Source organism: Ornithodoros turicata, chromosome 1 (assembly GCF_037126465.1).
Source record: "Ornithodoros turicata isolate Travis chromosome 1, ASM3712646v1, whole genome shotgun sequence".
In the NCBI taxonomy this organism is placed as follows: Eukaryota; Metazoa; Arthropoda; class Arachnida; order Ixodida; family Argasidae; genus Ornithodoros; species Ornithodoros turicata.
Genome location: NC_088201.1, coordinates 69148965 through 69164483, shown reverse-complemented (window position 1 = coordinate 69164483; position 15519 = coordinate 69148965). Strand labels below are relative to the sequence as shown.

The 15519-nt window shown below is 46.4% G+C and overlaps 1 protein-coding gene across 1 annotated transcript in view; it reads left to right on the top strand.

Moving 5' to 3' along the window:
- The first annotated feature begins 3213 nt into the window (after positions 1-3213).
- Positions 3214-15519, top strand: part of LOC135378373 (MARVEL domain-containing protein 1-like) — a 59178-nt gene continuing 46872 nt past the window's right edge. Inside the window, exon 1 of the mRNA XM_064611406.1 lies at positions 3214-3578. Coding sequence (XP_064467476.1) covers positions 3390-3578 — 189 coding nt within the window. The 5' untranslated portion in view covers positions 3214-3389. The remainder of the gene's footprint in view (positions 3579-15519) is intronic.

Genomic DNA, 15519 nt, shown 5'->3' with positions numbered 1-15519 from the left:
TGTTGTTGACGGAGAGATTAGGGAAACCCTTGCCCACATACTTTCGCCGGGGAATGCAAACAAAGCATTGAAACTTTTCAGGCGATACTACTAAACCTCTTTCAAGAAGTGACGCACTGAGGCCGTTCAGTGCAATGTCGGCGGTGTCACGAAGCTTCTCCTTGTTGTCTCCCACAACGCGGAGGCAGATGTCGTCCGCGTAGATGGTAAGTTGAAGCAGGGGCGGATCTAGGATTTTCCCGAAGGGGGGGGGGGCGGGTCCACTGTAGACAAGTGACATGTGCATGCTGGGATTGGTGCATTGGACATCCCCCCCCCCCCCCGCGGATCCGCGCCTGAGTTGAAGGGTATGGAGATGGGCGAATCCTTCGGTGGATTCCGGCCATGATCAGATTAAATAGCGTGGGCGACAGAACACTGCCGTGTGGGACCCCGCGTTCGAACTCTTTCTTGGAGCTGATGCAGCCATTGACACACATCAAACGTACGGGCAGATAGGAAGTCCCAGATGTATCTCATAGGCGGCCCGTGATACAAACACCTTGTATCGCAGCCAAACATGCCGCGTGAGTTACAGACTCATAGGCCTGCTTCACGTCAAGGAACATTGCGAGGGCGAATGCATTTGACTCCTTTGCCTCTTTGAGCGATGTAGTCACTTCAGCAATGGCGTCAGAAGCGGACCAACCCTATCGAAAAGCTGTAATGTGTTCTGGTAAGTGATTGTCGCTCTCCAGGACCCAGCACAACCTCTTGTGAATTATCCGTTCCAATAGCTTACCGACACATGACGTTAGAGCAATAGGACGGTAGCAGGACAACTGCGAGGGAGGTCTCCCCTTTTTCAGGACTGATATCACCCTAGCATACTTCCAGTCAGGCGGTATGGCGCCAGAGGCCCAGACAGAATTGTATAGATGAATGAGAGCTTCCAGCTGCTCTTCACCCAGATTCTTTAGTGCCTGATTGGTGATTCCATCTGGGCCAGCCGCGCTCCGTCGTTTGAGGCTCCGAATGGCGTATTTCAGTTCCGGCATAGTGATATCGTCGTCCAGCGGAGAATTATCGGCGACAGACTGGCGAGGTGTGGGACGATGGTCGCCGGAACTGGCGACCTGCGGTAGTTCCCTAGCAAAGTCTTCAGCTATGACCTTGGGGTTACATTGAGACGCGACCGATAGCGTGACGAGCGGGTTTACAGGTTCGGGAAGGCCTTCAATAGCTTTCAAGGTGCTCCAGACCCTAGTGGTCGGCGTATGGGCGTTGAGGGACTTGCTGAACTGTCGCCAGTGAGTCCGCCGTAATATCAGGCTATATCGTCTGTGGGCGGCCGAGACACGCTTATAAGACATCCAGTCGGCCTGAAGACATGTCCTCAGAGCCCTCCTCTGTGCCCTCTTAAAAATGAACTTCACAACATAGCACGCTCCTAGCCAACCATCATCCCGAATGACAACGTTCTTGCCCCTGACTTGTTGAAAACGGGAGGCAGAACCTATTTTGTACCATTATGTACGACATAAAGGTATACAAAATAGGCTCCGCCTCCCGTTTTCAACAGATCAGGGGCGAGAACGTTGTCATTCGAGATTATGGTTGGCTAGGAGCGTGCTATGTGGTGAAGTTCTGCTTCTAGAGTGTAGGTTGCATGGCGTTCCTTCTCTCATCCCTTCCACAAAAGCAATGGGGCAGTGCACCGCCGTAACGGCGGTGAATGGCCCATCGCATCATCATCCCATTCCCATGTATGTATGTGTGTGTGTTACCTTGCAAACTGCAAAACCCGCTACAAACGAAATGAAATCCAAGGTTAGCAATGTGATGCCACTCGCTCAAAAGAAAAACGGTTGATCATGTTGTCGGAACCGTTATCGTGAACACCGTGCGATGTACTACACTGTTAAAACAGAACTTCACCACATAGCACGCTCCTTGCCAACCGTCATTCCGAATGATATCATGATGTGTCCTTATTTGCTGACAATGGGAGGAGGCGCCTATCTGGGACACATTATGCTTGTCCCAGATAGGCTCCTCCTCCTGTTTTGAATGAATCATTACACAGAATGATATCATTCATTCGGTATGGTCATTCGGTCATTCGGGATGATGGTTGGCTAGGAGCGTGCTATGTGGTGAAGTTCTGTTTTAACAGTGTAAAACTCCCTATTCTGTCTTCCAACGTTCTGAAGTTCAAGTTTGCTCCACTGAGTTCTGCGGACGACTTGCGCAGCTTCACCGCTCAGTACAAGGTGATGGTCAGCGGCACACGGCCGAGCTTCACACCCACGAGTACAAACGTGGTGTTCATGTACTGTTGCCGCAGTTTCACGTGAAGCACGACCTCACGCTGAGAAGCGACGCTGGTTTACTGAGCAACGGCAGTACGAATTTTTGTAATGGCCGCCGACGAGTCCGATTTATAGCCCCCTCTGCAGTAAGAGTTTGATATAAAAACTATTCTTCGCGCTTTCCTTTATATAGATCAAACGGGTCGTTTGGGCTGAGAATCTCCACGTTTTCTAGTTATTTCAACAGGTGTCCTGTAACGAGTCATTTTTGTTGCTTCCGACAGCCCTGATAATAAAAGTGGGACCGTAGTTGAAGAGCTGACTTTTTGTCGTGCATGTCTCATCCCGAGGGCACAAAAACTACTTTCTGTGTCTTCCACGTTCGTGGAACCCAAACCGCGAAAAAATATGCTCCTAAAGCTATGCCTGTTGCTGTTGTAATTCCGTTTTTATTGCCTTAATCGAGATTTTTTTCCTGCCTTTCTAGACACCTCAAGCCAATATGCCTAAACACCCGGGCTCCAACAATATATATCATGCGCGTGGTATGGTAAAACCAAAAAGGCTACAGTTAAACCCGGCAGACAGAACAGTGAATGTCTGCCCTGCTTCAACTTTTGTCCCCATAACCCCGGCAACATCACAGCTTTACGCTCGTTCTCCTTTTTCTGTGTATTTTTCTTTCGTCTCTTGGCATCATCCCCCTAGCTATTTTCCTCCTCTACACGTAACAGCCGCCACATGCAGCACAAGCAACCCGCAGAAACGCACGCACGCACGCACACACAAATGTATATAATACGGAATCGTTTATAGGAACCGGTCCTTTCATTCTTTTTTCTCCTTCACACCGGGAAAGGAGGAACATTGGAGAGCAAGGAGAGAGAGAGAGAGAGGGGGGGGGGAAAGGCGAGAGAGAAACCCCGTAACAAACAAGTCCGCCACATACTAGCGAGACACCCGCGGAGAACTGTCGTCTGCTTCAATACCGCGAGATATCGGATGCTGTGTGCGTTCTGTGAATTGTGTGAACCTGAGGTAGAATTTTGTGGATGTTACGAGTGTAGTTTGTTCTGTGGAGTGTACATTGCGTGATCAATGTTGCAAGAGATGCCGGCTGAGATCAACATGAACAACCAAAACAGTCAGAAAACCGAAACCAACACGAGCCGTTCGGCTAGGGTTACGGCTACCGTTAAAGTGGAACCGGTCAGCGTCGGAGAAGGGCTTAAATTGAACCCCTACTATTTCAAGACTACGCCGGGAATTATAAAGCTGGTGCAAGTGGTAAGTTTCTGTACATGTGTATTCTTCCCACTTGTGCGTAGTCGTGCGGAGCACGCATGGTCGCATGGTTTGCAACTGACATGACACAGGTGCTGACCCTTCGAGATGACGACACGGTTTTCGCAGCAGCGGGTGCCGTCCAAACGTCATGAGCATAGTTAGTTGTTCGCTCGCATGTTTTCATCACCGCCTGTATACCATGTACGCAATAAAATGCAGTCGACGTTTTGGAGGATGACCTCCCCCCGAAGCCTCGACTACATTTTCACATACTTTTACCCTTAGGATCATGCTGATATCCACTTCCTGATCAGTTTTACCGCAGTGGCTCTACTTTCTTGTAAACTTCTTTTGTCAACTTCTTGGTGCTTCTCCCAACTTCTCACCTTCATCTCATCATATCACACTGTGACAGACTAAACGTCCTCTTTCCAGCGTGTTTTTACATGTCTGTAATATAGAAGAATAGAAGCCAAAGCTCGTTGTCTCACCGCAGTGTGTGTGTGTGTGTGTGTGTTCATAACTCAAACGTTGCCATGAAAGTACACTTCGAGTTGTTTCGCCAAACTTACGGCTCGTCAGCATGGTTTATCCAATCAATCAATCAATCTTTATTTACATTTTGACAATGTGGGAGCTCAAAGCAAAAAGCTGGGCGAACAGCTTGACGTGGCCCTGGCCCTCTAATGACAGTGGCAATTGAACATGTGCAGTAATACAAAGAAAATCACATTTGTTGTATACCTGAACAACCACACAACCTATCAGCATATCAAGATATACACGCTAGCAATTGCATAAAGACGGGGGGGAAAATTGACTAAAGAAAAGGCAAAGTAAGCAGACAAACAAGTCAACGTATACTTAACGTACTAGTTCACGGATTGTAGATATACTTGTTGTGGCATTCATTGAGAATTTGTTTAAGAGCACTGCAGCTTGAAAAGATATACGTTCATCACCGTAATTTGTTCGTGAAAATGTCCTATATGTGAGTCAGGGTTAGTCGTGCTGACGAGCTCTAAAGAATGCGAATTAATTGTCCCGGTTCTGCGAGTTATAAACGTATGCACTGCGGTGCATGCTGCTACTCGTACCTGGCTCCATGGATGAGTACCTGACCCTCGAAGGAAGCGTTACGCACTATAGACGTGTTTATCGCCAACGCCTCTCGCGTTTTGCGTTGCTATCATCCTACGTCTCAGCGAGGCGCGGTCCCAAAGTATGTCTTCCGTGTGTGCTGGCCATTTTCGACAGGAGAGATAAGTTCACCAAACATCCCTGCGGTTATTGTGGCACAGGAGGTCTTCCAAATGAAGACTTCTGAGGTGTGTCCTTCGTGTTTCCCAGGGGGAGTAACTCTGCGGGAGTGTCCTACGTTCAGGGAAGTGAGATTGCACACTCTACCCTCCCTTGTGCGACCATAGCTTTTCCCTTTGCTCTGTGTATCTCTTCATTGCCCCTGCCAGCGGCGTTTCGAGCTGTCAGACAACGTGCAGACCGCTGTACCGCATTTTCCCCGAACGTCGTGTTGCTTCGACTGACGGTCAAGAACGGTGAAATAGCTGCCCAAGTCTTCCCATCTTTTACGCTGAGCTCGAATACTGGCACCCATCCACCGCTACTCAGGCAATATTTAGTCTACACCCATTGCACATGAACTGTCACCTACGCGGCTGCAATGATTTGTAAAATAACTTTAGTATTGGTCGAACATTGTCGAACAATCTGACACTGGTTCACGCGCTTAGCCATTTCAACATATTGCACAGAGTGACACTGGTCAGTACCATCGTAGTGGGAACGAGAGTTGCCTTTTACTGTTTGTTGTATTATACATATATGAGTTCTTAGATCAAATTTTCAGAACCATTGGCTGAGTTCAACGTTCACAAAGATCTCTTGTATTTTCTATGCCTTAAAAAGGCAACCACGAACACGCCCGCCGGAACAAATCACGGGGCTACACACTCTGGCTCTCTGGCCCCACTCTCTCAAATAGACTCACACACACAGGTGTAACTTGCTGTTACTGTAAGATGTCACTTTCAGGCAATCGTACGCGCAATGCCATTCCAAATTTTGAACCTTTCGATTTCAACTTTTGATTTGAATTTTGTAGCCCCGTGCCCTTTGAATCACCACGCTACTCGAACGTCGTACAGGCGCAGTTCCTGTACTACTGTGACGGAAGCCTTGCCCAATATGTGTCATATACATGCATGTCACAACTACGCGGGCCTCACAATTCCTATTTCGAACCATCTCGGCCGCTCCCACGTAAGTCACCCACTATATGGCCGCTATCCCACGCCAGCAATTGCGTGTCCCCTCTGTTTTTTTCCTCGTTTGTGTTCGCACCGACCGGCAGAGGGACAGACAAAGGCGTGCAGGAGCAGCTGTTCGCATCATGCATTTTTTGCATTGAACTTCGCACAGGAGATAGCAGATATACATCCCTTACGATTTGCGTGTATCGTTGGAAGTTTGAGCAGGGAAGCAACATAGATCCGAAATCCCAAGTACCGTAGTTTGAAAAGACCATATGCGATTGTCAATGTATAGGTGGACAAGATGAGTAACAGACTGCAGTCGTTGGGGTAGTAAAAGGTATAAGAACTATTTGTCGAAGAAGGTGAATTAACGTCTACACAATCAAGTTGGAGAGTTGGTTAAAATAAAATAACAATACGACGTGCAAGCCGAGATTCCAGCCGAGAGTCCTCGCAGAACGGTCCTTTTTGGCGGGATCGACCCGACGAAATGACAAAAAGTGACACATTCCCCGAGTAAATGTTATTTCATTACAGAGTCTAGCACCTGTGCGATAACAGTTCAGTTTGCGCGTCACTTTTTTTGTGTGTGCGCTGCTCAGCTCTCACAACAGAATGGGAATCTCCCAGATACTGCGACCACGGAACATACTGCATTTATGCTCCAAACTATACTGTGGCAACCCGCCAAGCCCCGTCCAATTATCCTCTCCGAATTAACCCACTTCCTTCCAAGCCTAGTCTGCGACTGGCATTTTCCGGAGGTAAAATCTGTGTGGAACACGCCGCGTTCCTGGAGTTTCAATGGAGGCAATGACGAGGAAGTTATTTGCTCTTCAAGGTCACGGTTGGCTTCACACCAGCAGGACAGGAAGAAACTTGACACAGGTGATCGCTACGGGATCGATCGCTGCACTTCGATAACGTCTTGGTGGGACGTGCACTCATATCTTATGCAATGACTTCTTGCTTATCGCAAGAGCATTTGTAAAAGGTATTCGCTTCGGCGGTGAATGACGCGGGCTGCTCGCATAACGTTAGAACTACGAGTGGGCGTATTGGTGGGCTCGCTCACCACAAGCGCTGTTGAAAGCTATCCCAACGCTAACTATCTCGTAGTCGACGAATTTCTCACGGAGTGCTGGTTTTACGGAACAGAACCCACCTGAGGCCAACTTCCGCCTGGGGCAGAGTAGTCATGAAGACTCCCCCCAGAAGCTCTGACGAAAGATTGCACAGCATAGCCAGGAAATGCATTAGGCGTAGAATTTTCATATGGGCTCTCCATCTCTAGCTACGCACGTATGACTGGTAATTTATTCTGTCGCATAAACCATTCCGCTAACCATTAACCGCTAACCATTCGCATAAACCATAAAACTTCCGCATTTCCAATCTTTAGAGAAAAATATTCTATTAGAAAGTGAAACGACGAACAGTGAATCAAAATATATATACATTCTGAAATTGTAGAGTGAAAATTATCTCACTTTGTTACCGATCTTATGGGCTCCCTGTCGCCCCCTCTGGGAAGGGCGCCTCGGGCGACTGCCCCTCTCGCAGTCCCGCGTATCTGCTTACGAATGACAGGTGAACATAAGTGGCACAGCACGTTTTCGTACCGTTCAGGCCTGTCACATCGACGGCTTCTGTGCAACACACCGGTACGTTCCTGCTACATTCCAATCTGCTCGATTTTCACGTTCCTGAAAGGTTTTCAGTGTCGTTCTGGCTTGATTCATGCGTTTCACGATCTTCACCACGTATTCATGGTGGAGACAGCCTTGAAGAATGTGGAGAAAGACTCGATGTTCCTTGGAGCAATATATAATTAATATCTATGGAGGCTGTTTAACGTCCCTCTCTAGACACCAAAGGACTGTCACACATGTTCCTGCTATTTTGGCCTTGCACATATTATGTGTGTGTGTGCGCGCGCATGTGTTTGCGTGCGTCATGAAGCTGTAGCACCTAATGCCCTTTCCAGTGAAGGTACTGGCAAACGAGTTTCAGGATGCAGCGTATTAAATGTGTGTGAACTTGTTTTCAATGCATACGAGTAGTTTTTTTTTTTTCGACAGTTGCTTACATTAGAGAAGTAAAGGTAATTGTAATTCAGTTGCATTCTATGTTTAATTCATAGACTGCAAAAATCTTAATTCGTGCAATTTCAACTGGCAATTATTTATTTCGGTTGCTTAATTCCGTTTATGAATAAGTCACTCGATCTTTTTTCCTCGCAACCATGAACTACGCGATGCTTCTAAAACTAACGAGAAAGTAATGGTATCAACATTTTTATTAAGAACTGGGCTACACATCAATATTACTCCTTTCGGGGGGAGTAGTATCCTTGGGAAGCTACGCGCTTGCAGAGACGTTGCTTCGGCTATTGATAGCGGCATTTGAGGTGGAAGCATCTAGACTATGTAGCGCAGTAGACACAAGGACGAAAACAGGCTTCTGTTTTCGTCCTTGTGTCTACTGCGCTACATAGTCTATGCGCTTCAGTACCAACTAGCCCAGTCCTCAACCCTTCTTGAGGTGGAAGTCGAGTTTCGGGAAAAGGAATAATCACCACAGATGAGGCGAGTATGTTGGTCTGCGGAAACAGCGACGTGCTCTTTTTGGGCAACGATTCGGTCGTGGAAATGGAAGTGTTGGGGTGATTCAACATCCAAGATCCTGCAATCTCAGCTGGAGAAAATGCACACATTTTTCGAACCGTTTCGAGAACTCTCCGACAGTAATTCTAAAAACCTGTGCTCTCAATATAACATGATTTCCATAAGTGCGCTTTAATGTCTCTAAAAAGCTTCTGCAGCTTTTTTGTTGAAGTTGACGCAAAATTTTATTGCATAGCACTGCTCGAGGTTCCGATCGGAACCTCGAGCAGTGCTATGCAATAAAGTTTTGCTTTCCAACTTTGCGTTCAAACGCAAAGAGACAGAGATAGTCAAGGATGACATTCATCTAGCCATCTAGCAACTGGTTTATTCAGAACAAAAAGAACGGCGGTAGTTTACGAGTGGGAATGTGGCTACTCAAGTACTACTCTAAGTAAATTAGTAATTGTACTTTAAGTACTTTCCTTCCGTACTTTCCTTTCAAGTACCTAATTGGCAATACAAACGGAAAGCTTGGTCGCGAAATCCTTTCTTTCGGTTGGCATTAATACGTCAGCTGCAAACTATTCATGTTTTTTAACTAGCACTCGGAAAAAATGCTAGCTAATAGCTCTCTAATAATAACAGTCGAAACATAATTACCTCACGTTTTATCATTACAAAGTGTTGAAACGCCCAGCGATACGATCTAAATTTTTAATGTACTTGATGAGCACTCTAAAGTACTTTGCAAAGGACTTTGTACTTTACTTTAAGTGCATTTGTAGTATGGTACTTTGTACTGTACTTTACTGCACTACTTACTGTACTTAGCAGGTGCTGGATACTTGGTACTTTACTTCAAGTACAATGTTCAGGTACTTTGCCCATCACTGTCTGCTGGTAATGGAAGTGTAGTTACAACGTTGGCAGTTTTCAAACCAGGTCCCTAGTCTCATTTGCTTTCCAAACATCGTTGCTTTCATTGATGAGCCGCGCTCCAAAACAAAGCTTCACTCTTCTTTTGTCTTTTCTTTTCCACGGACCTCTACACATTAGAGGGAGCAAGAACGAACAACAAAGCGAGCTCATCAAAACCACAATGGCTCATTAAAATAACGCCGAAAGCCAGTTCACAAGCCTTCCGTGCCTGTCCTGAAGCCGTGCATTCCTGCTATCTCTCAGCGTGATCGAGAGAAGACCGCTTCTTCTCGCCGAGAGTCGCCGAATGACCGTTGACCTTGTGAACCTGTTGGAGGGCTCCTGCACAAATCCTTCGGCTAACGGAGCCCATCGAGTAGGAATCACGCTAGCGTAATCTGACCGGTCATCCGCGTTCTCCATCAGCCTGCCTGTGGGTCGTACTGGTCTCTGGTTGACCTCGTGTAGAGAACGCGTAGGGCAGGTTGACGAAATTGCCTCGTTCGCAAGAAGGGACCAGAAACAGGAGGGAAATTCTTTTGAGCGTCTACGCAGAAATAATGTGGCGGAGCGAGTTCTACCAGTCCGTTCTGCCGCTACAGCAGGAATCGTGTAGGAAGCGGAATGAGACGACGAAACTAGCGACTATGGAAGTAACGTTACGCAAGAATGCGCATTGAATCTGACTTAGCGTTTGAGAGTTCAACTCGATTGAATAGTTTTGGAGGATGGCAAATATTACTCCGTAAAGGAAGAAGGGCTCTCACTGTTCGGCTGGTGATGCCATGTACAATCACCGTCAGACGTAACCCTAACGCGCGAGCACCGCGGAGCGTTGGCCGCTGGGCTTGATGCTAGCTTCCAGCGCGCACAGGACAGCCGGTGTTGGGCGTGAGTGCGAAGCAGTGACCTTTTATAGGTGCAGTAACTGCCCAGCCGAGCCGCTATTGCGAGGCGGTCTATGTCTCAACCCAGTCTCGGATAGTTTTGGTTTGGATGCAGTTTCAAAACCAGAGGCTAACGCTATGCGACGCTGGAGCAGTGGCGTCAGTAGGGGGGTGCGCTTCGCACCGGGTGACGCGACGGAAGGGGGAGACGCGACGCACCAGTACCTCTCTTTCTCTGTGGCGACATGAGGAGCCCTCTGCCAGCACATGAGTTTTTTTTCTGCCTGTGGTATAATTTCATTTCATTTCATTTATTGTCAATTGTAGCACAGGAAAGAACAAGGGGAAGTTGGCCAAGAAGCGGCTATAAAGTCGCTTGACAAGGCACAAACCCCCAAAGGGTTATGTAATTGCTTTGTGAATTATTATTATTTTAACTAGCATTTTATTGTTTTTGTTATTAATTAATTGATAATAATAATTATTATTGTTAATTAATATTGTTATGTATTGCGTACCGTCTAGTGCGAAAAGCAATCCATTATGGGGGGAGGGGGGCTGACGCGAAGAGGTCCCGCACCGGGTGACGCGTACCCTAGTGACGCCACTGGGTTGGAGTCTACGTAGGCCACGTTGGCGCGTTACGGTTAAGTCTAACGGCAGCTGTATCTTCGCCCTGGCGCGCATTAGTTTATACGACCGAAGCGGAAGCGAATTCATCGTCTGGATGCTGAATATGTACAGGAGAATGTCAGAATTAATAGAGTACTAACGGCACGTGCGCTAACAAAAGCTGAAGAGAAAAACGGGAATAACATTGCTTCCAGCACCGTGTGTCGGAGATTTCCGGCGCACGTTACCGAACCCCAGGTGGTCGAAATTGTGGGCAGTCCTATATACCCTGTGACACGTGCAGCATGTAGCCACACAATTGTGGCCGACTCACCTTACGTGTAAGTCTACCCCAAATCTTTGGAGAACGGGAGGAAGAAGAAAATTACGAATGGTACGGAAATATTTTGTGTTGGAACAGCGGAGAAACTGATACCGAGGTGGTGGGTAGACAACGGGAAGAAGAAGGAGACAGGGGTGGAGAGGGGGTTAGTGTGCATCCTGGGTCGACTTCAGGGGAACTTTGCTGACATCGTCCTGGAACGTCTGGCGGACAACGCAGGGAAAATCCTAAGCCTTCAGCATGACCTGAGCAGGACTAACCGGTGAATACTGTGCCAACAAGTTTTTGCACCTCCGCATCGTTATATAAGTATGGTGGGCAGTCCACCATCTCAGAGTAGACCTGTGCGCCGCCGGTAATTTTCGGTACGCCGCCGCCGTTTCCAAACCGGCGCGCCGAAGACCTCTTCGCACGCGTGTTAGGACGCTAAAACGCGCGTTGCAGCCGTCTCGCGAAGTCGGATTGGTTTTTGTTGATGCAGGTGACGGTAGGTTGCGGTTTTGTGCTGTTTTTGACATGTGTTTGTTCGCGCCGCTGACGCCGCCGCCGCGAGTGGTAGAATGGGTAGAATGGACATGAAGCCGCCGCCGGTCAAAGTTCCATCGGCACACACGTCTATCTCAGAGCTTTCTACAAATCGTCTTTATCCTCTATGTCTCCTTTTTAATCTCTGAGAAAATGTCGCACACGGCAAAAACGTTTTCGTCGTCCCTTCTCTCAAACTAGCTGAGAACTATCCCTTCGACTGCACGCAGCAAATACGAGAGGCGACGGGCCGCTCTATCGCATTTTAAATACGAAGACACAAAATACGAAAAAACGAAAACAAAACAAAAAAACGCTATATATTATTCTCTGCAAATGCCGTCTGGACTCGCCAGTAGAAATTAGCTCGCATGCATCCCCATAATGGTGGCCGTAGGCTGACATCCCCAGTTATTGTAAACGGAACTTATTTTTGCTGGTTGCGCCCAGATATGATGTTGCAGAGGTTGCGCCGAGACCTCGAAAAAAAAACAAAGAAACGGAAAAAGTGGGAAAAACTAGTTTCTGTCCTACTAGTTTCTGTGTGTATATAAATTTATAGCTCAAACGTCACCATACTAGCACTGGGACAGCAGTTCCGGCCTTATTCGGCCATCGTCAGTAGTGCGCAGCTATAGGTGACAAAATAAAACACAAAAATGTAACGTTCTGGCAAAACCTAATGCATAAATCAGGCCAAAATATCAACAAAACATACGCCTCGTCGAGGCAAGCTAACCAATCGTCATCGTCATCACTTAATGGTGGCACTCATCGTCGTGCATGGCGTTATTATGGCGGGCTAGCATTATGCGTGGCATGGTTGTCTAGCTAGAATGGTTACCAAAGCCTACCATAGCTGCAGCGAACTGTCAGTAAAGTTTCGTCGTTCACTGCTGTCTTTTTCGTCTTCTCGCATGTGAACAGGACTTCCTTGCTTCTAAATAAATAAAATCTGTATTTATAAATTGACATTACACTGATTTCTTCTCTAATATTCGCTAATAAATCTGAGTCTTGCAAAAGTGAAAATTTCGTTTTTTTTTTATTAAAAAAACATGAAACAGACCGTTATTTTTTTTTCAACAGTTGAAAATTTCCGGAAGATTTGCACGCGTGGTTGCGCCTCATAGTTTAGTAAACGACGAAACATGTCGCCGAAACTCTGGGAAAACGCTACTGTCATAAACAGGTGCTTGATGACCACTTACGGCGCGTTTATCACGTACGAAGAGATTTGGAAAACACGCGAATTGTCTCAATTGGGATGAGCGCCAGGGGCTGCGTTGTCATTCGGAGGAAATTTATGAGAGCAATTATGTCACTTCCCTGATAACGACGGCTATGTGTTTAGATAACGCTGAAGCTTCGGTCAGTTCCTAAAGCACATCTTAAAATGTGCCTTTAGTAAAACATCTTGGTCTTCAGTTCGAGGCTATACGGGGCGATCTGGGCTATTACGTCGTTAAACGGCTGGCGATGGGTTCGGAGACGGTTGCCGTTTTTCAGTTTAGAGGTCCGTCAATGATACCGAACCATATGGATGTGAAGGGAATAAGAAGTGGTTATTAGCGTTTTTAGCAGCAGTCTGGAATTATATACCTGGTGTGACTATCATGACGTGGACGAAAAAAAAAAAAAAACATGGGAACGTGGGTTGCGTCCAGGTCGGTGTACAGGGTGTTTCACCTAAAGTGATAAAAAATTCTAACTGGCGACGTACTCGCCTGAGGATTGTGGGACTTTCGGCAATTACCTTCTGGAAACTTTTGCCACTATTGAGGAAGGCTTTGGACAATTTTTAATTACGTGATTTTTTTCAATTGAACTTTGAAAATGGCCAAACGAACCTCACTTTTTTTACAGAAATATCAAGTCCTCCACGGATAACCGCAGACCCAACAAAAACTATGCACAGTATCACAACAGAAATAGTCGAAAAAAATAGTAACAATTACGCTTTAGCCCCACCTGCTTGATTTTCGCAAAGAAATTTTCGCGAAATGTGCGTCTAGTGGAGGAAATGTCCCTGCCTTCATTTGTTTTGCCTGCTTTGTGATAATGTCACCAGCATCAAGGTTAACGAGGGGGAAAGAAAGGTAAAACAAGAGGCTGGAACCCTTCCTCCTCTCCACGCACCTTCCGTGCGCTCTTCTTTGCGACAATGGACCTTTTTTCACAATGGCCTATCCGCATGCGTAAGACCTTGAGGCGCCGGAGAGGGTTATCTCCGTCTGCACTAGATGGAGCAATATGAAGACGACTTAAGTGGGGACCAGTGGGGAGACCTCACGAACGGCGCGATCTCGTCGGTCCCACTGTGGTGTGGTTTTGGTCCTTTGTGCTACCCACGTGGATTTGTTTTGACGCGCACCGAGCATGGTTCGCTGGAGAGCCGCTAGGATACGACGCGTGTGTGAAATAGGTCCATCAAGCAGGCAGGAATAAAGACGAATTTTTATAATTTTTTTCGACTGTTTCTGTTGCGATACTGTGCATAGTTTTTGCTGGGTCTGTGGTTATCCGTGGAGGACTACATATTTCTGTAAAAAAAAGTGAGGTTCGCTTGGCAATTTTTAGAGTTCAATTGAAAAAATAAATTTCCCTCAATTAAAAATTGTCCAAAGCCTTCCTAAATGGTGCCACAAGTTTCCAGAAGGTAATTGCCTAAAGTCACACAATCCGCCGCCGAGTACGTCGCTAGTTAGAATTTTTTATCACTTTAGGTGAAACACCCTGTATAGCTATCCCAGCACCGGTACTCTGCAGTGACGGGTGTTATTTGGTTAGTTACTCGAACAAAAATTGAATACTGTGTGTTAAACGTTTTCAGTGATCCCCAGCTTATTCAAAATTTATCCATTTCATTCTTCGCACTTACATTGCGTATCAAGTTTATTAACGTCTTATTTCCATCGATGTAAAACTATGCCTAATTTGCGAAAGGAAGCAATCGAGCGAAGAATTTGACGTTGAACTCGCTACGTGATCAAACATCAACTTTCCGCTTCGGCATAATATTTATTTTACATGCTTGTATTTTTTTTTCTCTCTCCTTCCCGATGTAGGAAACGTGTGGCTCTAGGCTATGATAATTTCTACCGGCACATTTTTTCTGCTTCTGTATTATGTTTTTCGCTGCATTTTTTCTGCCTGTCTGTAGGTGGTCAGGTCATCGACACGATGACATGAAGCTCATACTGGGTTACCTGGGATACCCCGACATGCAATTATGAAATTCTCTTATATTACATTGCTGATATAAAGAGACTGCCAAAAAAAAAGGAACACTGGCCGTCGTAAAGTTCCGGCGTTTTACTTTGATAAAGAGCACGTATGCGTTCAGGCTGCTTTGCTAAAGTAAATTTGTGTTACAATAGGGGGCTGTCCTTACGGAAATAGTGGCGCTCACTAACAGGGGATACAGATAAAGCACCAGGACAAATACCGGAATAAAGCAACACATTTTAAAAGTATCATCAAAGGAGAAGCGCTATAGTCATCTGATGCTAATCTTATTTGCACCGCAGCGAATGAAGATCCAGATAGCAAAAAAGAAAAGAAGAAAGGAAAAACGAAAATAAAACGCATATGGCGCATTTCTAAAGCCGCTTCTTTTGACAGCAACGAACGCAGGCAGTAAGCCATCATATTTAGTGGAACAGTGTGCTAGTTGTCACGTCTGACCTGTCAGATATTCATATAACGCAAAGTCCCTGCGCTACCATGAGGCAGTTTGAATCCTATCAACATCTGTGGGTGGAATAAGCAGTC